The 22,012-nt window shown below is 39.1% G+C and overlaps 1 protein-coding gene across 1 annotated transcript in view; it reads left to right on the top strand.

Annotated features, from left to right (window-relative positions):
• Window positions 1–17,663, top strand: part of SDAD1 (SDA1 domain containing 1) — a 29,662-nt gene extending 11,999 nt beyond the window's left edge. Inside the window, exons 10-22 of the mRNA XM_078446022.2 lie at window positions 461–530; window positions 1,152–1,255; window positions 3,271–3,328; window positions 4,410–4,468; window positions 5,066–5,142; window positions 5,313–5,410; window positions 5,712–5,788; window positions 6,241–6,367; window positions 7,639–7,733; window positions 7,869–8,059; window positions 8,169–8,253; window positions 10,010–10,171; window positions 14,011–17,663. Of these exons, the coding sequence (XP_078302148.1) occupies window positions 461–530; window positions 1,152–1,255; window positions 3,271–3,328; window positions 4,410–4,468; window positions 5,066–5,142; window positions 5,313–5,410; window positions 5,712–5,788; window positions 6,241–6,367; window positions 7,639–7,733; window positions 7,869–8,059; window positions 8,169–8,253; window positions 10,010–10,171; window positions 14,011–14,058 (1,251 nt within the window). The 3' untranslated portion in view covers window positions 14,059–17,663. The remainder of the gene's footprint in view (window positions 1–460; window positions 531–1,151; window positions 1,256–3,270; window positions 3,329–4,409; window positions 4,469–5,065; window positions 5,143–5,312; window positions 5,411–5,711; window positions 5,789–6,240; window positions 6,368–7,638; window positions 7,734–7,868; window positions 8,060–8,168; window positions 8,254–10,009; window positions 10,172–14,010) is intronic.
• The last annotated feature ends 4,349 nt before the right edge of the window (window positions 17,664–22,012 follow it).

Below are 22,012 nucleotides of genomic sequence, written 5' to 3'. Positions count from 1 at the left end.
CATTTCTGAAAGACTTAGAAATGTGTGATGAATTTTTAAGTACTAGTTTTTTAGGTGACTAAATGTTTTCAACTCTAGCAAAATCTATACCTTGAATAAATTAATTTGCTTAAATTCACTTTTCACTTGTCCTAAGCAAGATGACCTATATTAGGGTATTTTTGCTAAACTTACCCTCTCAGGAGAGTACACAAATAAAATACATTTTAAATTTTGTTATATTTGGTTATTCTGAAAACTCATTAATTTGGCCCTTCTGTGTTTTTTTGTTTATATTTCTAAATTCCTTTAAGTCTTAACAGGTGCTATTTGCTGGAACATTCCTGAGGTTTAATGTTAAAAGATAAAAACCACCTTTTGTTCTAGTTGAAAGAAAGGTTTTTGGAACAGATTTGTTGTGGGTTCCCCGCCCCCAATAGTCTGATGTAATGTAAATGTTTTTCCTCTCACTTTATTGCAGAAACAAAAAAAGAAGAAAAAACCAGAGGTGTTTAACTTTTCAGCTATTCATTTGATTCATGATCCCCAAGGTATTATAATTATGACTTCCCAAGTTCCTTTTTGGCCTTATCTCTGCCTGTTACCAGGGAATATAAGATCCCTGGCACTTACTAGACAATCAGTAATTGTTTAGTTGTTACTGGTTGGATATAGCCAATGTGGAAGAATAGCTCTTTGCTTCATGTCTTTAACAACAACATAGTGCTAGGACATTGTACTTGACTAAATGAAAAATTGATAGTCTTTTGTTGGTGCAGATTCTGATTTAGTAGGTCTAGGGTGGGGCCTGAGATTCTGTGTTTCTAGCAAGCTACCAGGTGGACCCACTACTGCTGGTCTGCAGACCACACTTTGGGAGGCACGCTCTAGCGAACTGTTAAGTGGAGCTCCAAACAGTCATTCAAGATGTTGATGCTAAAATTTGGGGGACTTAAGACTTGACTTTGAGCACCATTGACAGTATATTCACCTGTGTGTGAATCTCTTCACCTTCTGTCATACTGCTGTTCTTACCATCCTGGTTTAGCAGAGTGTTCTCAGGTTCAACTGTACCAGTCACTGATCTAACCGCTACCTTTCTCTACACCTGTTAGACAATGTTGTATAGACTGTGGACTTACAGTGGACTTCTCTGACACTCTCCTTTCCAGATTTTGCAGAAAAACTACTAAAGCAGCTAGAGAGCTCTAAGGAGAGGTTTGAGGTGAAAATGATGCTCATGAACCTCATCTCCAGATTGGTGGGAATTCACGAGGTTTGCATTCCATTATGTTTCTCATTTTGGTGAATATTAGAAGTAGAATCATTCATGGTAAAAGGAAAGCCATTAAGGTAGAACTGTGGCTTACTTTTATCTCTTAAAACCACTTAAACCCATATAATTTACAGAAGAATAAAATCTTTCACTCTGAAAGTAGCTGTTTTTATCATTTTGTTTTCTTATCAGTAAGTACGGATGTTAAATTGTACATATATTCAGTTTATGGACAGACTGTTTTGTGTTCTGTGTTTCTACTATTTGTTTTGCATATACATTTTTCTGAGCCAACGTAAACTGGATATTTTTATTGATTATTACTACATTTAGCAGTTTGTTTACTTCTTTATAGCTTTCCTGACTTTCAGACCACTCTGGTAAGGAGGTTGTCATGTTTGCAGAGTTGAATTCTCTTGTCATTTATTTCATACTGAATTAAATTACAGGAGCTCCTTGGTGGTATTGTGTGTGTGGATCTATACACACACACACACACACATACATACACACACACATACACATATATATTGTGTGTATAGATCTATACACACACACATACACACATTTATACATATGCACACATATATGTGTACACACACACATTTTATATACACACACACACACACACACACACACACACACACATACACACATACATACATATGGTATACACATGGAAACTTCACACATACTCATAGACTGCTGTTGTAGAAAAGGAGAGATTTCCAAAAAGTTAGACCACTGAAGAAATGGCCATTGAGGTTGTTGCCTATCATTTTGCTCTTGAGATGTACTGCTCTCTACATCATGGGATGTGTTACTTTCTTCAAAAAGTTTTTTTTTTTTTTAAGGAAAAAAAAGTAAAACAGGTTTACTGAAAATCTAGCAGTGTTGACATACATTGTTAAAGATGAAAGTACCCATGAATGAAAGCACTTGTTCCCTTTTCCTAAGACTTAACATTTTAGTGAATAGAATGCTTTTTCTCCATGAGCTATAGTCCAACAGCAGGATTACCAGGTCAATTTATGTTATGTTTGTGCAGAAATTTCCTGTCAGACCTGAATTTGAGCTTGATCGGAAAGCAGAAGTGATGTGTAACTTAAGCATGGTTTGATAGAAATGATAACTAGAGTTTCACAACTGACTGTAATTGAGCGTCCATTTTTATATTGAACGTAAATCTTCCCCTTTACTTGTCCAGTCTTGGTTTTGCTCTGTGGCTAAATAGAAAAAATTAATTAATTTATTCTGATATGATGAACTTTGAGAAAGAGCAGTCCATCTCCATAGTTTCTCTTCCTGAAGTTCAAGATTACAGCTGGTTTGGTGAACATTTTTTCATATATTTAAATATCAAATCACTATGTTGTACACCTGAAACTAATATAATATTGCTTGTGAACTGTACTGCTGTTTTTTAAAAAAAGAATACAGTTGCTTTAATAACTAGATCCTGTCACTTTTATTTAGGTAGACTCCAGAGTGCTAGTGCTTTCTCCCTAAAATATAGATCTCAGAGTAATTCCTCCAGTGTTATTGGACTGGTGTCCGGTAATAAAATGAGAACTGTAGGGTTTGGGTGATGAAATTATACCAGGCGCTATTCAGATTTGAATTACTATTTTATCCCTTACTTTGAAGCCTTAATATCATTGCTTTTCCTTCTGGTAATCCTCTTTATCTTTGAAGACTTAAAAAAAATTCGTTCTGCAGCCACACCAGTTTTAAAAGTAGAAGAATGTTACATTGGGTTGACTTTTCCCCTCCTCTGGTTTATTCTGCATATACTTTCTTCTTTCTTGATATAATGAGGATAGCAGCATAGGCTCCCTTTCCTTGGGTAATACAGCACGTCAAATCGTCTTGGGGCATGAATGCTTGTTGAGAAAAATCAAAAGTAAAAAATGATCCCCAGTTAGTTGAACGTGATGATAAAATTGTGTTAGGGAGAAATGAAACTCTACAGCTGCAGTTACGTAAATATTAAAGTCAGTGCATTCTTTCTGCAGCTTTTTCTCTTCAACTTCTATCCATTTGTGCAAAGATTTCTGCAGCCCCACCAAAGAGGTAAGCCTCCCACTTGCCATTTTCCTTTGGTGGCCTTGGGTTAGAGTAGCCATCCCAGTCTTTTGTTCTGGAATTATTAAAGAATTAGGAGTGTGTTTCAGAGAAGGAGAGAGAAACCCCTATGTTTTCTTTCCCACAATCTGCTGTGGGTTCATTGTTCTCATCAACTTAATAAAGTTATTTTTGGAAAACAAAAAACTGGATTCTTAAAGCAAGTCTTTTTGTAATACCATGAATACTCAGGTAGAAAATTGTGAGAAAAGAAATCTGACCTTTTACTGTAACTTTGTAACAGATATCAGGATTTTATCTTATTGTTATCATTGCCCTCCTATATTTGCACATAAAAACAACATAAGAGCAGGAAAGAAGAGATGGTTGTTTTGCCTTTAAACTTAAACCAAGATAAGAAGGAAGCCAGCATTTGTTGAACATCTAACCTGAGCCAAGCTCAGTGCCGTGCTACGCACTGTGCAAAGTGCTTTACATACAGCATCTCATCAGATCCTCACTTCAATCCTGCAAGGTATAGAAATAAAAAAGACCAGGCAAATACATGGCAAATTAGGATTCATCTCACTTCTTTCTTTTGCCTAATTTATACTGCCTGCCCCTTTCAAAGAGAGTGTGTGTATGTATTTATGTTCGTAGTCATTCATTCATTTAGTGATTTCTAATCTGGGCACTGAGTTAGACACTCAGAATTTCACAGTGAGCATGAAAGAGTGCCCTCACCTTTGTAGAGCTTGCATTCTGGAGGGAGATCCAGAGAGTACTATGTGTCCAGTGTCCAAGTGAAGATAAGTCTTTTGAGTAAAAAGAAAGCAGAGTTAAGATAATAGGGAGCACTGGGGTAGATTCTAATTAGATTATGTCTGGAAAGACATTTTGATAAGGCAGCAGTTGGGCAAGGACCTGACGGAAGTGAAAGAGTAAGCCATGCAGACACCTGAGGGTTGGGCGTTCCAGCTAGACTTAGCAGTAGCATTAAGGGCCAGAATATGCTTCCCATGTTTGCTCTTAGTCCTGAGAGGCAGAGCAATAAACTGACTATGATCTTTCTGATCTCTTACATTTTTAGAGGTAACAAAGATTCTTCTGTTTGCTGCCCAAGCATCTCATCACTTAGTACCCCCAGAGGTGAGAACTCTTAAACCTTATTTCTGTCTGCATAGCAGTGCCACTATTAAGTATATCATGGTGGCTATTCCCACAGAGATTACTGCTCCCCTGTGTCACTTTTCTTCAAAGTGAGAAGAAGAGACACTAACTCTTAAGGAGATAAATACAGAAGTTTAGTTATAGAAACTGAAAAAAAATTTTTACTATAGAAGAGCAAAGTTTGTTTTAGAGAAGTTGTTGAGAATTCTGACTTTAATTGCCAAATCTTGGGAGATCAAGAGTTACCAATAAATTTATAGTGAATATTTTTCAAAGCTGATCATTCCTTTCTTTGATAAAAATAGCATTGAATTGTCCTGGGTCAAAACAATTTTTTAAATCCATATTGGAAAATAATATTGAAGGGGAGCAAAATTTAATCTGAGGATAACCAAGAAGCCTGAAACCCAACGTACTTTTATCTGTCTTCCTCAGTCTTGATTCCTTCCTACTCCCAAAATGAAGATGGAAGACTGGTTTTTCACTGTGAATCGTCTGTTGTCCCTTAATCCTCAAGTGTTTGAGTTGGTGGAGACATTTTATCAGCTCTCATCTTTCCTTTTTTTCCCAATTCAGATCATTCAGTCATTGCTCATGACTGTGGCCAACAATTTTGTCACCGACAAGAACTCTGGGGAGGTCATGACAGTAGGGTATGTAGAACGTGCCTGCAGGAAGTGGGTATGTTTTCAATGTACGGTTGGCCCTAGAAACCCTATAAAACCCAACTTCTGTACCTTTGATTTGGTCTTTTTTAGGAAACCTTAGACTGACCCATCTGTGATTGCTGTTTGGGTTTTTTAAATTCATTTTCCTTTTCTAGAATCAATGCTATAAAAGAGATAACAGCTCGATGTCCTCTAGCCATGACTGAAGAACTTCTCCAAGACCTGGCTCAGTATAAAACACACAAAGATAAGAGTAAGTTGCATGTTATTCTCTGTAGATCAAATATCGAGTGACTCTTTTTTCTCAGTAGCCTCTTTGCTCTGGAGTTTTCTTTTTTAAAAAATGATTATTTATTTTTGAGAGAGCACATGCTCTTACATGTGAGTGGGGGAGGGTAGAGAGAGGGAGAGAGAATCTCAAGCAGGCTCTGCACTGACATAGGACTCAATCTGTGAGTCACGAGATCATGACCTAAGCTGAAATCAAGAGTCGGATGCTTAACCGACTGAGCCACTGCGCTCTGGAGTTTCTAATTAAAGGTGTTATTTTACAGATGTGATGATGTCTGCTAGAACTTTGATTCAGCTCTTCCGAACACTGAATCCTCAGATGTTGCAAAAGAAATTCCGGGTAGGTGAAATATGCATATGTCGATCTAAAGGTCAGGGTCTTAGAAGGGGAGAATAATTTCCTACAGGATGAGTTTTAGTGTTTGTGATGCTTCGGCTATGAGTATTGGTTAATTGTATTCTTTAAGCTCAGAATACAATTGATTGAATACCATTGTCTTAAATATTTTGTAGTTGGTATGTGCTCTTTGATGCTGACTCTTTTTTTAAATATATATTTATAAGTTTATTTATTTATTTTGAGAGAGACCGTGTATGTGTAGAAGGGCAGAGAGAGAGAGAGAGAGAGAGAAGCCCAAGCAGGCCCTGTGCAGTCAGTGCAGAACCCAACTTGGAACCCAATCTGACAACCGTGAGATCATGACCTGAGCGGAAATTAAGAGACACTTAAATGATTAAGCCACCTGAGTGCCCTTCTAAGAACCTTATTAAAAACAATTTCCTTTCCTTTAGGGTAAGCCTACAGAGGCCTCCATAGAAGCAAGAGTGCAAGAATATGGAGAATTAGATGCTAAAGATTACATTCCAGGAGCAGAAGTTCTAGAAGTTGAAAAAGAAGAGAATGCTGAAAACGATGAAGGTTCATTTTCATTTTACCATTTTCCAGGATAAAATCACTCCTGTACTGTATTGACCTTGAAATCTTTATGTTGATTGAACACTCATTCAGCAGATATTTATTGAGCAAGGACTATGTGCTAAGCACTGTTACAAGCATTGGGGATCAAAGGGCATCCATCGTTCCTGCACTTAGGAAACTTACATTATAGTGTAGATGTCTGTTCATATCCTCCAGGGAAGCTGCTCCTTATCAAGATCATGCAGGGCACTTGGGAACGATAATGGCTTTTGGGTTTTTGCCTAGAAAAAAATAATGAAGGTTAGTCATAAACAGTCCTCCAAGACTCCTTGGTAAAGAACGCTTGGTGAACTTTTTGAAGAATACTTAATTTCCAGAGTTAGTGTTTATTACCTTGGTTGCTAGAGTTCCATCTTCTTCCTGTTAGTTCATTTGTTACATTAACAAAACTTTTTAAAGCGTTACTTGGGAGCTAGCCACTGTCAATATGAAGAAGAATGATATGGTTCCTGCTCTTGAAGGCTTTTCATAAATAGCTCTGCATGAGCAAAGCCCTGAAGTATTTAGGAAACTGTTATTAATGTAGGATACAGGGTGGGATATAGCAAGATACCAGACTAGACATAGAATTGGGGTCTTATCGGGTGTGGTTGTATATATGCTATACCAAAGAGCTGAGACACTCTAATGGGGAACAACTGAAAAATTGCAAGTGTCTGTGATTTTGAAAGCTTACTGTGACTCCATTAAGAACTAATATCTCTTCATTGAGGTATCTACCAGGTTCCTTCACATCCAGAGTCTATGACTTCAGTTGTCTGAATGATTGTTGCTCACTAGTTTCTAAAAACATGTATAAATATGCTTAGATGAGTTGTCAGATACTTGCTGTGTGGCCAAGATAAATGTACAGGTGCAATTTTGATGGACATGGGTTGGTGGAAAGATCATGGACTCTACAGTTAGACATGATTTTCATTTCATCGTAGACTGTGTTTTCTAGCAGTGTGGCTCGGGGCAGGTAACTTGTATGGTCTGTTCCTCTTCTGTTGAGTTGTGAGAGGTAAATGATTATAAGATTTTAGCTCATGGTAGATCATGGTCAATGTTTATTATGCATTCCATAAAGTAATTAAATTGATGTGGCTTATTTAACAATAAATATTGCTTGATTCTTGGTCAGTAGAACTCCACTGACTTTGATTACCTTACTTTTGCTTGATTTATTTCAACTCCCCCTGAGTACTAACAGTGTGCTGCTTCTCACACAGATGGGTGGGAGACCACCAGTCTCAGTGAGGAGGCAGATGCCGATGGTGAGTGGGTTGATGTGCACCACTCTTCTGATGAAGAACAGCAAGAAATCGTAAGTCCTAAAATTACCTTGGGCAAGTACATCACTTGGATGTTTATTAACACCTGATTCATGGTGGGCCTTGTTGGGGTTCTAAGCTCTCACTTGAGCTAGTAGCTCTTTAAACCTTTGTTGTGTGTTTTCAAGTCCAAGAAGCTCAACAGCATGCCCATGGATGAGCGGAGAGCCAAAGCTGCGGCCGTTAGCACTAGCCGAGTTTTAACTCAGGAAGACTTCCAGAAAATCCGCATGGCCCAAATGAGGAAAGAACTTGACGCTGCACCAGGGAAGGCCCAAAAGAGGAAACACATTGAAATAGATAGTGATGAGGAGCCCAGGTAAAACGACACATACACCAAGTCTTCTTCAGTCAGCTCATGTGACGATGAAAGTGTTAGGGAAAGGAGTTCCACCCTTGTTTCATATTGTATTTGTTCTTCACCTCAGGGGTGAGTTACTTTCTCTTCGGGACATTGAACGCCTTCATAAAAAACCAAAGTCTGACAAGGAGACAAGACTAGCAACGGCAATGGTAAGTGAGGCATATCATTCCCTTCAAACAAAAAGCAAATAAGCTGAAAAATTAAATAAAGTGAATAGCCACAGAACGGCAGTGTTTTATTTTGGTGTTTTAAATAAAGGTATAATTAACGTAGAATAAAATGCACAGATATTTGGTGTTCTGTTAGATGAGTTTTAACAACTAGATAACCATGTAACCACCATCAAAAACAAGATGTAGAATACAGAAAGGCAATAGTACGTGTTCTGGTATCTGGGAGGCATCCAAGCTATTAGGAAAGCAGGGGAATGTTTAATAGTCACTAATGAAAAGCCTCCGGCAAGTGCTGTGGCTATGATGGCACATTTCCAACATTTCCTACTGCCTACTATTTCCACTTTCTTTTCTATACATTTGTTTTAGGCACCATCCCATACTGGTTCCACGTCACCCTGTGCATTCATCCCATTTGTACTGAAACCTGATTAGATAAGTTTAAAAATGCATGTTCTGAATAGACACTTCTCTAAAGAAGACATCCGGATGGCCAACAGGCACATGAAAAGATGCTCAACGTCGCTCCTTATCAGGGAAATACAAATCAAAACCACACTCAGATATCACCTCACACTAGTCAGAGTGGCCAAAATGAACAAATCAGGAGACTATAGATGCTGGAGAGGATGTGGAGAAACGGGAACCCTATTGCACTGTTGGTGGGGAATGCAAATTAGTGCAGCCACTCTGGAAAACAGTGTGGAGGTTCCTCAGAAAATTAAAAATCGACCTACCCTATGACCCAGCAATAGCACTGCTAGGAATTTACCCAAGGGATACAGGAGTACTGATGCATAGGGGCACTTGTACTCCAGTGTTTATAGCAGCACTCTCAGCAATAGCCAAATTATGGAAAGAGCCTAAATGTCCACCAACTGATGAATGGATAAAGAAATTGTGGTTTATATACACAATGGAGTACTACATGGCAATGAGAAAGAATGAAATATGGCCCTTTGTAGCAACGTGGATGGAATTGGAGAGTGTGATGCTAAGTGAAGTAAGCCATACAGAGAAAGACAGATACCTTATGTTTTCACTCTTATGTGGATCCTGAGAAACTTAACAGAAACCCATGGGGGAGGGGAAGAAAAAAAAAAAAGAGGTTAGAGTGGGAGAGAGCCAAAGCATAAGAAAGAGACTGTTAAAAACTGAGAACAAACTGAGGGTTGATGGGGGGGTGGGAGGGAGGGGAGGGTGGGTGATGGGTATTGAGGAGGGCACCTTTTGGGATGAGCACTGGGTGTTGTATGGAAACCAATTTGACAATAAATTTCATATATTGGAAAAAAAATAAACATTAAAAAATATTTTTTAAATGTTATTTATAAAAAAACAAAATACAACTTTTTAACTGAAAAAAAAAAAAAAAATCCATGTTCTTTCTTCCCCACCTTTTCGTATTCTATCCCTCCTTCCTGAAATGCTCTACCCTTCCCCTCCTTTCTCCCACCATGAATGCCTTGATCCTATAATAGTTTACCCGTCTCCCTTTCTAGGAAGCTTCTCTGACCTGACCAGCTGAATTATGACCTTTTCTTCTACTGAGCTTCCCTTGCCCCATTACAATATATGATGGTCATTTCTCCCCTGGACTGAGTCACTGGAGAGCAAGGACTGAGTTACATCAATCTTTTTTGTCCTTGGCACCCAGGAGAGTGCCTGGCACGGAGGAGACACATATGGGGATTAGATAACTCTTGAAGTGTTTTTTTGTGTATGCTAATAGGCTGGGAAGACAGACCGAAAAGAATTTGTGAGGAAGAAAACCAAAATGAACCCATTTTCTAGTTCCACAAATAAAGAGAAGAAAAAACAGAAGAACTTCATGATGATGCGATATAGCCATAATGTCCGGTCAAAGAACAAGCGTTCCTTCCGAGAAAAGCAGGTGAGTTCAACTTGAAGCTTGATTGGTTAGAATACTGTTGTCATTTTAACAATTCTTTACTCAAAACAGAATTGTGCCTTTTAGGACCTTGTGTTAGGATTAATGGGGAGCATTATTAGAGAACATGGAGAGGTGACAAGTGGTCAGGGCATGTAAATCCTACACCTCACTTGGCTGAGATTCAGCTGTGTGACCAAAGGAGAGTCTGTTTTCCTCCTCTGTAACTGCAGGAGTGGAAGCTAGATGGCCCATAAGATCATCCCTATGCTAAAATTCTTGACATTGCATCTGTGAAACATAATATCAAGATCCTTCCTAATGTGCCCTTTTGCAAAACTTTTGTTTACAGGTTTTGGGGATTTCATTTTATCCATTTGTGGTCTTTTATATGTAGTCCTGTGTGACTCAGTTGCCTTGCTTATTTTATTTGCTATAATAAAACAAATTCATGTTTTCGTCTCTTTCTCTACGGAGGGTGTACCAGAGTATATTTAAAATATATTCTGAAGGATCACCAGGAAATCAAGTTAGGACGAAACAAGTGTTCCTAAGTTGCTAGCCAAAGATGAGCATGCCAGACCGACATGTTAATGGGCAGCTTTCCAGGGCAGTGTTTCATTTGTGCGGCCACCCAGGCAGTAGCAACTGAATTAAGGTGCCATTTAAAATCTACCTATCTGCTTATTTAATCTTTCTAGTTCTAAACTATGTCCAACAACATCATGTAAATAACAAAGTGCCAGCATTTTGAATAGAGGTTGTTGAAATCAAGGTGAAAAGAAAGGTGCAGTTTCAGATTATAAATACCTGAATTTTGCCAGTTCAATTTAAATTCATGGTTGAATTGATTCAGTCCATTAGCTTATCCTTCAGCAGACCTTTGTAAGATTTGAGGGCCGAGGAAATAGAATCACTGAGTTGCACCATGGTTTGTTCCGTCTTTCATTATCAGTTTTTGTGACCTTGCTACATTTTGTGACAGTGTTCCCCTGCTTCTTACTTCCTCTGTTGTTTTACTGAGCCTTTTTTGGCATGATTTGGAAACCTTGATTTGGAAGCCTTGTTTTGTTCCTTGCCAGCACCTCTTGAGTCATGAAGCTCCTCTTTCAAAGACTAAAGAATTTTTTATTTAAGAGTTCATTGGACATATGCACTTGTTGGTTCAAGAATGTTTTTTCCTTGTTCTCCCATTTTCTTGCCATTTGGAACCGAAAATTAATCTGAATTTCTGTTTATGTGTCCCTGCTCTATATTTTTTTCAAGGTCTCTCTGTTATAAAACTTAACTCTAGGTTCCTAATTTTCTTATTCTCTCCTTCAGTCTAGACCAGCACTGCCCAATAGAAACTCAATACAGACCACATGTATAATTTTAAAATAAAAAAGTAAAAAGAAAAAGGTGAAATTAATTTTAGTAATAGATCTTATTTAACCTAATATATCTGAAATAGTATCATTTCAGTATGTAATCAATATAAAAATTATGAGTGAGATACTATACCTTCTTGTTTTTGAACTAATTGATATCCAGTGTGTGTCTTACACTTGTGGCACATCTCAGTTTGGACTGGCTATTTTTCAAATGTCCAAAAGCCACATGCAGTTAGGGGTTACTGTATTGGGCAGTGCAACTTCAGAGCATCTCCAAAACTGACCTGTGACCCTAAAATAGAAAAGCTCAGTTCAGTTTACCTTTTGTGTGTGTTTTTTTTCTACTCACACAGAACACTTCTGACATTTATGGTCACCAAATATGTGGTGATTTTTTTTCCCCCACACAAGCAGTTCTCTGCAGTACTGGCTAGTTTCCTACAATTTAACTCAATTCTGACATTGTTTTCCTAGAAATAGTGTCAGATCCCACAGGTTAAGGGCTCAGCCCCATGAGACTATACTCACCACCTCCCCAAGTGTTCCTCCCCCACCTCGTGCATGCATACATGCATACATGCACACACTTCAGAAACCAGTCTCAAGCCCAGTGTTTCTGACTAGTCACCTCCTCCTTGGGTTTGATTAATTTGCTACAGCTGCTTTCAGGACTCAGGAAAACCGTTACTTAAGTTTACCAGTTTATTAAAGTATATGATAAAGGATACAGATGAATAGCCAGATGAAGAGATACATAGGGCAGGGTCTGGGAGGGCCCCAAATGCAGAAGCTTCTGTCCCTGTGGAGTTGGGGTACATCTCCCTCCTGGTGTGAATGTGTTCGCCAGCCTGGAAGCTGTCAGAACCTCACACTACAGGGTTTTTTTTTGAAGGCTTCACCACATAGGTATGATCGATTATTCATTCTGTACCTAGCCTCTTTCTCTTCTCTGGAGAAGTTTGTATGTTGGGGGAGCAGGGATTGCTGAAAATGCCAAGGTATTTTTTTTTTTTTAATGTTTATTTATTTTTGAAAGAAGACAGAGCATTACTGGGAAAGGGGCAGAGAGAGAGGGAGACACAGAATCCAAGGAGGCTCCAGGCTCTGAGCTGTCAGCACAGAGCCCGATGCGGGACTCGAACTCACGAAACTACAAGACCATGACCCAAGCTGCAGTTGGCTGCTTACCTGACTGAGCCACCCAGGAGCCCTGAAAATTCCAAGTTTCTAATCATGGCTTGGTCTTTCTTGGACCAGCCCCCATCCAGGAGCCCACCTAGTTGCCTCATTAGAACAAAAGATGCTCCTAGGGCTCTTATCACTTAGGAATTTACAGGGGTTTGGGGAGCTGTGTGTCAGGGAGAGGGTCAAAAACAAATATTAAAACGAGATGCTCTTATCACTTAGGAAATTACCAAAGTTTGAGGAGCTCTATGCCAGGAACGAGGGGCAGAGACCAATATGTATATTCTATTATCTTACACACTCAAGCTTCCTCTGGGAACGGAGCATCACATTTCATACCCCTCTGTCCCTTGGTGATATTTTATTCTAAATAAAGGGATCTTACATGGCTTGAAAGTGTACATGAGGTCTTCCTGTAAATTTTTAGAATATTCTCATAGAATATGTAAAAAAGAGGTGAGAATAGAAAAGGCAGGTGAAACACATGGCAGAGAAAGAGGGGAGGATGGATCTTCCAGTGAAGCCTTAGGAAAGGTAAAGGAAGAGGAGGGAGAATATACTTTTCAAATGATGGCATTTGAAGGGAGAAGGAAACTGAGATACGTGTGAGAATAGCGAGTAGCCTGTGCTTTATTACGAAGTTTAATGAGCAGAATTAATTCCGTGTAACCTTGGGTTACAACAACATCATTAGCTAATGTACAGTTCTTACTGTAGAGCTTTCCATTTTTTAACTCTGTTACTCAGTGTGCAACAATATGAGCAGGTACTGTGATCTTATATTTTATATTTTACAGATGAGACTATAAGACAGATGAGTCTGAGAAATACCTCCTCAGCCATGAAAGTTAGGCTAAAATGAACTTGTTAATTTTTCTACCTTCAGTATCTGTCCTCGATCTCTTCTATCTACAAAGACATTCCAAGACCCAGATATAAATAAAGGCAAGGAGTCAATACCTTAAAATCATAAAATCCAAAAAGCTTGAACATTTAAGATGTAGAGTAACTTCCACCCCCCAAACATGCTTTAATAAAGCAAACAAACAAAAACACATACCTTGTTGAAATTCAAAAGACATCTTAAAAATTTCTAGGAACCAAAGAATAGTGCTTGAGAGTTCGTGAAATAGTATGTATCACACACCCAAGACACACACACACTTAATCATCTCAGGAGGATTTGTTGACCGGAGTCCATTGTTGTACATCTCCATATAACCAAATTAGTATAATGGGGTACCCAAGAGTTCCCATGTTTAGATATTTTTTCTTATGTTACAGCTGGCATTACGAGATGCACTTTTGAAAAAGAGAAAAAGAATGAAGTAACCTCCAAGCAAGTTTTCCATTCCAAGAAAAATGCTACATTTGTATCGTTATTTTGAAAATTAGTCAAGAATGATTGTTTACATTAAAAAGTCCCAAAGTACTGTATTGTGAAAAACACAGTAAACTTGGTAGCAACTTGGCATTATTGTTTTGGAGATGGGGAATGGTGGGAATGTTTGAAATGTAAACAGTAGTGGTGGTGGTGTAAACTCATTTCCATTTGGCATTCATGCAAAAAAAAAAATGTTTTGTGCCTACTAATTGTCATTGTAGATATAAAAATGAATGAGCCATAACCCCTCACAGAAGGCATTCACAGCCTATTTGGGACATAGCAGGGGGCCGATGTGTGTTGTATGTGTATTTATAGCGCAGTGTAAATAGTTCTCTAGTAGAGATAGGTCCCTGCTTCTCTGGGGTCATAGAGGACTCTGCAGGGCATGGGAGTTACATTTTCTCTTAAAACAGGACAATGTTACAAGAGTAAGAGATTCTTACTTGTATATAGGCTTACCTGCTGAAAACAGGTCCTTGCTGTACAGATTTTATGTAGACAATTTAGCTCTTTTAGTCCATCCAAAAAACTGTAAGTATTTTTTTGAATGCCAGGTATAGGCTTTTTGGTTAAGACCTCGCTTTTTAAATTGCCTTAAGTCTAAATAGTAATCTTGGAGTGTTTTTTTAGTTTGTCATTTGAGCCGCCACAGAGGAAAAAGAAATCAGATTGGTTTCTTTAGCCTGCCATCATGCTGTAATATTTTCAGCCTACTGTGCTTTGTCTCAGCAAAAGGTTCCTAATGTCAGATAGGTTCCGTTGTGTGTGTTGAGTGCTGTGTTGGTCTCCCTTCCCTGGGCATGTTTGAGTAGATTGCAGGGGACACAGAGCCCTGGTCAGTCTCTCTCTGCAAGTTGTTGCATTTGGAAATAGTTTGGTGCCTTTGCCTCAGATTTCTTAGATAGGAAGATGTGGTAGATGAGAAAATTGTTCTATGTTACTTTAGAATAAAAGACAATTTTCTGCCCACCCAGAATTAGAAAGTAGCTTCTAAAACCACTTCTCTTGTTCACTTTCTGAGTTCACTTTTGGTTTTATTTGGAAGAAATTCCGTGACCTTCCCCAAAGATGCCCCAGGTCACTGGAGATAGTTGTGAAAATCTTGAAGTTTAATGATCAAATTGTACTGGCCTGGTGAGAGGGGCTCTCAGAGTCAACTTTGGCAGCTTCAGTGTTTGACAGGAAGTGTCCAGTCCAAATTTGAATATATCAGACCTGAAACTGCTCTCTTTCTCACTTTCTTTTTCTCTTTCTCTTTCTTTCTTTATCTTTTTTTCTATCTCTAACTCTCCTTCCTTCCTCCTTTCCTTCCTTCCTCCCTCCCTTCCATCCTTCCTTCCTTCCTTCCTTCCTTCCTTCCTTCCTTCCTTCTTTCTTTTTCTTTGCACTTTTGAACTGGGTGTCTCCTCATGTGTCTAGCTCCAGAGAGGTAAATAAAATTCAAAATGGCTGGGTCACCTGGGTGGCTTAGTCAGTTAAGTGTCTGACTCTAGATGTCAGCTCAGGTCGTGGCCTCGTGGTTTGTGAGTTTGAGCCCCTCCCAGGCTCTGCACTGTCAGCAGAGATTCTCTCTCTCTCTGTCTCTCTCAAATAAATAAACTTAAAAAAAAAATTCAAACTGTCATAGCAGTTAGGGTTCACAGCTTTGCTGCATGACTTGTGATTGTGCCTGGAAGTTTCATCCTTCTGGATTTTCCTACCCAACGTAGAGGCCGGGAGGCCAAAACATCCATTCTGTGCTCTGACTTCTTATCTATTGTGTCTTCACCCTGCTCTTAACTGAGGTTTATATGCAAGACAGAAAAATACCTGGTTTAAAAAGGTGCAAGTCTTGGGGCGCCTGGGTGGCTCAGTCAGTTAAGCGTACAACTTCGGCTCAGGTCATGATCTCATGGTTTGTGGGTTTGAGCCCCGCGTTGGGCTCTGTGCCACAGAGCCTCTCTCAAAATAAATAAACATTTAAAAAAATGTCTCTCTCAAAAATAAATAAACATTAAAAAAAAAAAAAGGTGAAAGTCTTATTTCTTTAATCCCAAAGTATCTTAATTCTATCTGATTCCTTTTATTTTGTAAATTTTACCTTGAGAATATTTTCTGTGAACCTGAAGATCAGATTCTTACAAGGTTCAATGCTGTCCATGAAGGCAGAGTGACCTTCCAGAGTCATTTTGACCTTGAAGAGGTCATCAGAGTCTGAGCCTCAACTTTTCAATGTCAGTTTTTTGTCAGTACTAAGAATGGATCCATTTCAGGGATGAACTCCCATTTCCAAGCTCATACTATGTATATAAAGTGATGTATAAATCTAGAATACTGATATATTTTGCATGTGATCTCAGCAAGTTACACGAAAGGCAGAATCTGTTCTCTGCCATATCCCAGTGCTGGTTCAGTGCACAGTATGTTAGGTGCTCAAGCAAATATTTGAATACATGATTTATTCCCTGTCAGTTTTCTCTAAGTATAATACCACCCACCTCATTGTTTTGACAATTTTGAGAATGTTACAAGCACTTAGCATATTTGCCACAAAATAAGCATTTGGTAAATTTCTCATCAAAGATATTAAGTTTTTATTTTTATTTTTGGCTTAATCTTGAAATGAAACAACAATTACAGTTGCTATAAATGTTTATTTTACCATTCATCCATTTTGGGGAGAGTTTGTTTGAAATGTAAAATGCATGAGGTATGGGTGGCAAACACAATGTTTGTGCCATGTAGAAACCTTTGATCCGATTAAGGAAATAGGCTTACAAAATGACTATCTAATGCAAGCTGCTTATGCAACTATCAAAAAAGGCACAGCATAGGGCTGAGGGCATCCTAAAAAGGGGGAAGTTCAGGTGGCAGGAGGGTGAAAGGCTATTTGCTAACAAACTGATGCTTATGATGAACAGGAAAGCAATAAGAAATAAATTACTGAATCATAAAGGAAAAGTTACAGTTTAAAAGGTGGTATAGGGGCGCCTGGGTGGTGCAGTTGGTTAAGCGGCCGACTTCGGCTCAGGTCATGATCTCACGGTCCGTGAGTTTGAGCCCCGCGTCTGGGCTCTGTGCTGACAGCTCAGAGCCTGGAGCTTGCTTCGGATTCTGTGTCTCCCTCTCTCTCTGCCCCTCCCCCACTCGCACTCTGTATCTCTCTCTCTCTCAAAACTAAAGATTAAAAAAAAGTGGTATATAATTTCTTGAAGGTTATAGTTAACATAAACTTTGTTTTCATTACCTCATATTCTAATTCTTTGAGAATTTATAATCTACTTAAAGTGTCACATGGTGACTCAGAATTAATCAGAATATTTAATTAGAATATTCTGTTCTTCAAACTATTTTAGATAAGCATATTTAAACTGTGTTACCAAGGATAATAAAGTTCTACCAAGTGACATTCTTTCACTGTATAAAAATAAAAATAAAAATTCTTTTTTTTTTTTTTTTTTTAGAATGTATTTTATGAGATTTTTTTTAAAGATCTTGAAAATGAATAGAAAAGTAAGGCACTGACATGGAGCCTTTTCTCTTTTATAAGGAAATAAAGTTTTCTCTCCTAGTACAGTCTTTGGTCAGTACTTATTTAAAAATGTAGATGGGGGGGCGCCTGGGTGGCTCAGTCCGTTAAGCGGCCGACTTCGGCTCAGGTCATGATCTCACGGTCCGTGAGTTCGAGCCCCGCGTCGGGCTCTGTGCTGACAGCTCAGAGCCTGGAGCCTGTTTCAGATTCTGTGTCTCCCTCTCTCTGACCCTCCCCCGTTCATGCTCTGTCTTTCTCTGTTTCAAAAATAAATAAACGTTAAAAAAAAATTTTTTTTTTTAATTTAAAAAAAATAATAAAAATGTAGATGGGGTGCCTGGGGGGATCAGTCAATTGAGTGTCAGACTTCAGCTCAGGTCATTATCTCACCATTCATGAGTTCAAGCCCCACATCAGTCTCTGCTGTCAGCGCAGAGCCTGCTTTGGATCCTCTGTCTCCTCTCTCTCTGCCCCTCTCCTGCTTGTGCTCTGTCTCTCTCTAAAGAAATAAAGTTTAAAAGTAAAAAATGTAGATAAGAACAGGGCACATCTAATTCTGTACTATTTAAATACCATACATTTGTATAAGACACTACTTATATGGTAATCTTACCCTGCAAATTTGGCTTTCGTTGTTTTGTCAATCCAATCTCAGTGTAGAAATGGTTAAACTGATTTATCCACATGATGAAATATTTTGAAGCTATAAAAATGTTTATAATAGGAAAACGCTTGTTATAAATGCAAAGAACAAAATACAAAAGTATTTACAGCATAATCAAACTACACATGTAAGAAAATGAATAATAAAAGCCCAAGAGGAAATACTCTTGTTTATAAAACGGTATTCTTTTAATTTAGATTTCAGTGATTACCAGAGAGGTTGAGATTGCTTCACGTAGATTTTTGCTATTTGGTTCTTTCTTTTTATAGCTTTTTGGGTTTTTTTATTATTATTATTAATGTTTATTTGTTTTTGAGAGAGAGAGAGAGAGCAAGCAGGGGAGGAGCAGAGAGAGGGAGACACAGAATCCAAAGCAGGCTCCAGGCTCCGAGCTGTCAGCATAGAGCCCTACACGGGGCTTGAACCCATGAACCATGAGATCATGACCTGAGCCGAAGTCAGACACTTAACCAACTGAGCCACCCAGGTGTCCCACTTTTTGGGTTTTTTATTATTGATTTGCAGGAGATCTTTATATATTCTGGATATCAATTCTTTGTCAGTTACTTATGCTACACATATCTCCACAGATAGGCAGTGCCATCTTTGTGATAAACTAAGTTCCCATATATACCTTGGGTCTGGGAATTTTCAAAACCAGTCGTGGATCCTCTTTTCTTTTTTCTATTTTTTTCTTTTTGCATGTGATTATCTAGTTGTTCCAGCACCATTTTTTTTTTCTTTGAGAGAGGGCACAAGTGAGCGAGGGGGCAGAGAGGGAGAGAGAGAAGCAGTGAGTCCTTAAGCTCACCTGATGTGGGGCTTGAACTCACAAACAGTGAGATCATGACCTGAGCTAAATTCCGATGCTTAACTCACTGAGCCACCCAGGCACCCCCTGGATCCTTTTTTAAAAATAGGCTATTTTTAAGAGCAGTTTTAGGTTCACAACAAAACTGAGTACACCAGAGTTATACGTTCGTTACAGTTAATGAACCTGCATCATTATCCCCACAAGTCATAGCTTGCATTAGGGTTCGCTCTTAGTTTTATATATTCTGTGGGTTTGGACAAATGTATAATGACATTTATCCACCATTACAGTACTATAGAGGGTAGTTTCACTGCCTCCCAAATCATCTCTGCCTATTCATCCCCTTCTTCCTCCTAACCCTGGCAACCACTGATTTTTTTACTAGAGTGTGCCTTTTCCAGAACATCACAGAGCTGGAGTCATAACAGTATATACCTTTTTCAGATTGGCCTCTTTCATTTCGTAATATGTATTTATGTTTCCTCCATGTTTTTTCATGGTTTCAATAGTTCATTTCTTTTTAGTGCTAAATAATATTCCATCTTCTGGGAGTTTATCCATTTACCTACTGAAGGACATCTTTATTGCTTCTAGGTTTAGGCAATTATGAATAAAGCTGCTATAAACATCTATATGCATGTTTTTGTATGGACATGTTTTCAGCTCCTTTGGATAAATACCAAGGAGAACAATCGCTGGGTCATATGGTAGGAGTATGTTTAGTTTTGTAAGAAACTGCCAAAGTGGCTGCACCATTTTGCCGGATCCTCTGTAACAGTCCTTCTGGCATCTCTCCTCTCGCATTTTCCTATAACCAGCAAGAAGAAGGTAGGTGGCAACTTCAACATTCCGACCAGAAATCTAGCTAGGTTACTCAGTTCTTTAGTTACATGTTCTACCTTGCACATCACTGTAGGTGACAGTGTTGTTAAATGTTCTGCCACTGTATAACAACCACTTTTCTCTGGTTGCCAGTAACATGTTCCTCACTTGCCCTGAAGCTACTACTGGCAGTCTCCTCCAAGGCCATCAGACTTCTAATAGCCTACTGCAGGAACTTTAGGCTTTCGCTAACACTGCTCACAGTCCTTCCAGCTTCCACCTACTGCTCACTCCCAAAGCCATGCCTACATCTTAAGGTGTTGTTAGGGTGGTGGCATTCTGCTTGTGTTACCCAACTCTGTATTAGTTATCTACTGCTGCATAACGATTTGTCACAAAACTTAATAGCTAAAGCAAGGAACATTGTTCCATAGTTTCCGTGGATTAGGAGTGTGGGGGTGGCTTAGCTGGGGGCTAGAGGATCCACTTCTAAGATAGCACTTTCATAGTTATTAGTAAGAAGACTCAGTTCCTCTCTGGCTCTTGGTAAAGGTCTCAGTTCCTCAAGATAGGAACCTTTTACAGCGTTGCTTTAGTGTTCTCAGGGCGTGATAGCTGGCTTCCTGCAAAATGAGCAATCTAACAGTGCAAGGAGGAGTAGCAGTGTGTTTTGTGATCTAGTTTTGGAGTCCGACACCATCACTAAAGCTGTACTGTATTCATTAGAAGCAAGTCATTAAGTATAGCCCATAGTCCAGGAGGGAAAATAGGCTCCACCATTAGAAGGGAGGAGTACTGAAGAATAAGTGGCTATTTTTGAAAACTACCACACTGCTTTTAAACTGAAATGAGATACCAGCTATAAAAAGACATCATACTTCATGTTTCTGATATAATCATTTACCTTCATTCATTCTCTACAGAAGTATTTTTTAAACTGTAGGTTCTGATCCATAGATAAACCATGAAATCAGTGTGTACCATCTCTGGAATCTGCACAGTACAGAAGCAGCAGAAAGAGGGTTAATATGTTTATTTAGAGAGAGAGAGAGGGAGAGGGAGAGAGAGAGAGAGAGAGAGAGAGGAAGAGAGAGAGAGAGAGAGAGAGAGAGAGAGAGAGAGAGAGAGAATCTCAAGCAGGTCCCACACTCAGAGCAGAGCCAGACTCGGGACTGGATCCCATGACCCTGGGCAGAAATCAAGAGTCCTGCTTAACCGACTGAGCCACCCAGGCATCCCTACAAGTCTTGTATTTTTTAATTTTTATCTTTTTAATATCAGCCTTAAAGTGACATGAAGTTGAGGGGTCCCTGGGTGGCTCAGTGGGTTAAACATCTGACTTCAGCTCAGGTCACGATCTCACGGTTCATGAGTTTGAGCCCCTGGTGGGGCTCTGTGCTGACAGCTCAGAGCCTGGAGCCTGCTTCAGATTCCGTGTCTCCCTCTCTCTCTGCCCCTCCTCTGCTGGCACTCTGTCTCTCCTCAAAAATAAATAAAAACATTAAAATAAAAAAAAATTTTAATAATAATGATGTCCCAGCCTTGCTGAATCAGGTGATTTTCCTAAGACAAGGTTTCTGTCTCTCAGATATTGGGAACGGAGAGGTGAGATTAATGATTATGAAGGTAAGGAGTTTGGACTCTGACACCTTGGCTTGGAGTGGAGGCCCACCAATGCTGTGACATCCAGAAAAATTACTTAACCTCTCCAAGCCTCATATTCCTCATCAGGAAAATGGGGATGAGTTAGTAGAACCTATCACTGGCTTGTTGTTATGGTTAAATCAGACAGAGTCAGCAAAAACATTTGGCACGTAAATGTTAACTGACTTTAAGCTTTTTAAAAATTTTTAACTGAAAAGACGTGGGAGTGTTGAACATAAAATAATTCTCCTAGCCCTTATTAAATCCAGATAAACTTTTGAAGAATGTAAATATAAGCAAGCAAGGCGGAGAGGGAGGGATAGATCCCTTTTTACAACCGTAGGATTTCCCGCTAACTCTTCACTACTGAAAATCATGTTACAGCCCCTCCAGGCCGGAGTTTACACTCCCTGGGCCCACGTGGGTGGGATGCGGCGGGGGAGA

This window comes from Panthera onca, chromosome B1 (genome assembly GCF_046562875.1).
Source record: "Panthera onca isolate mPanOnc1 chromosome B1, mPanOnc1 haplotype 2, whole genome shotgun sequence".
Lineage (NCBI taxonomy): Eukaryota > Metazoa > Chordata > Mammalia > Carnivora > Felidae > Panthera > Panthera onca.
Note: the sequence above shows the minus strand (reverse complement) of the source record. Positions and strands in the feature narration are given on the sequence as shown.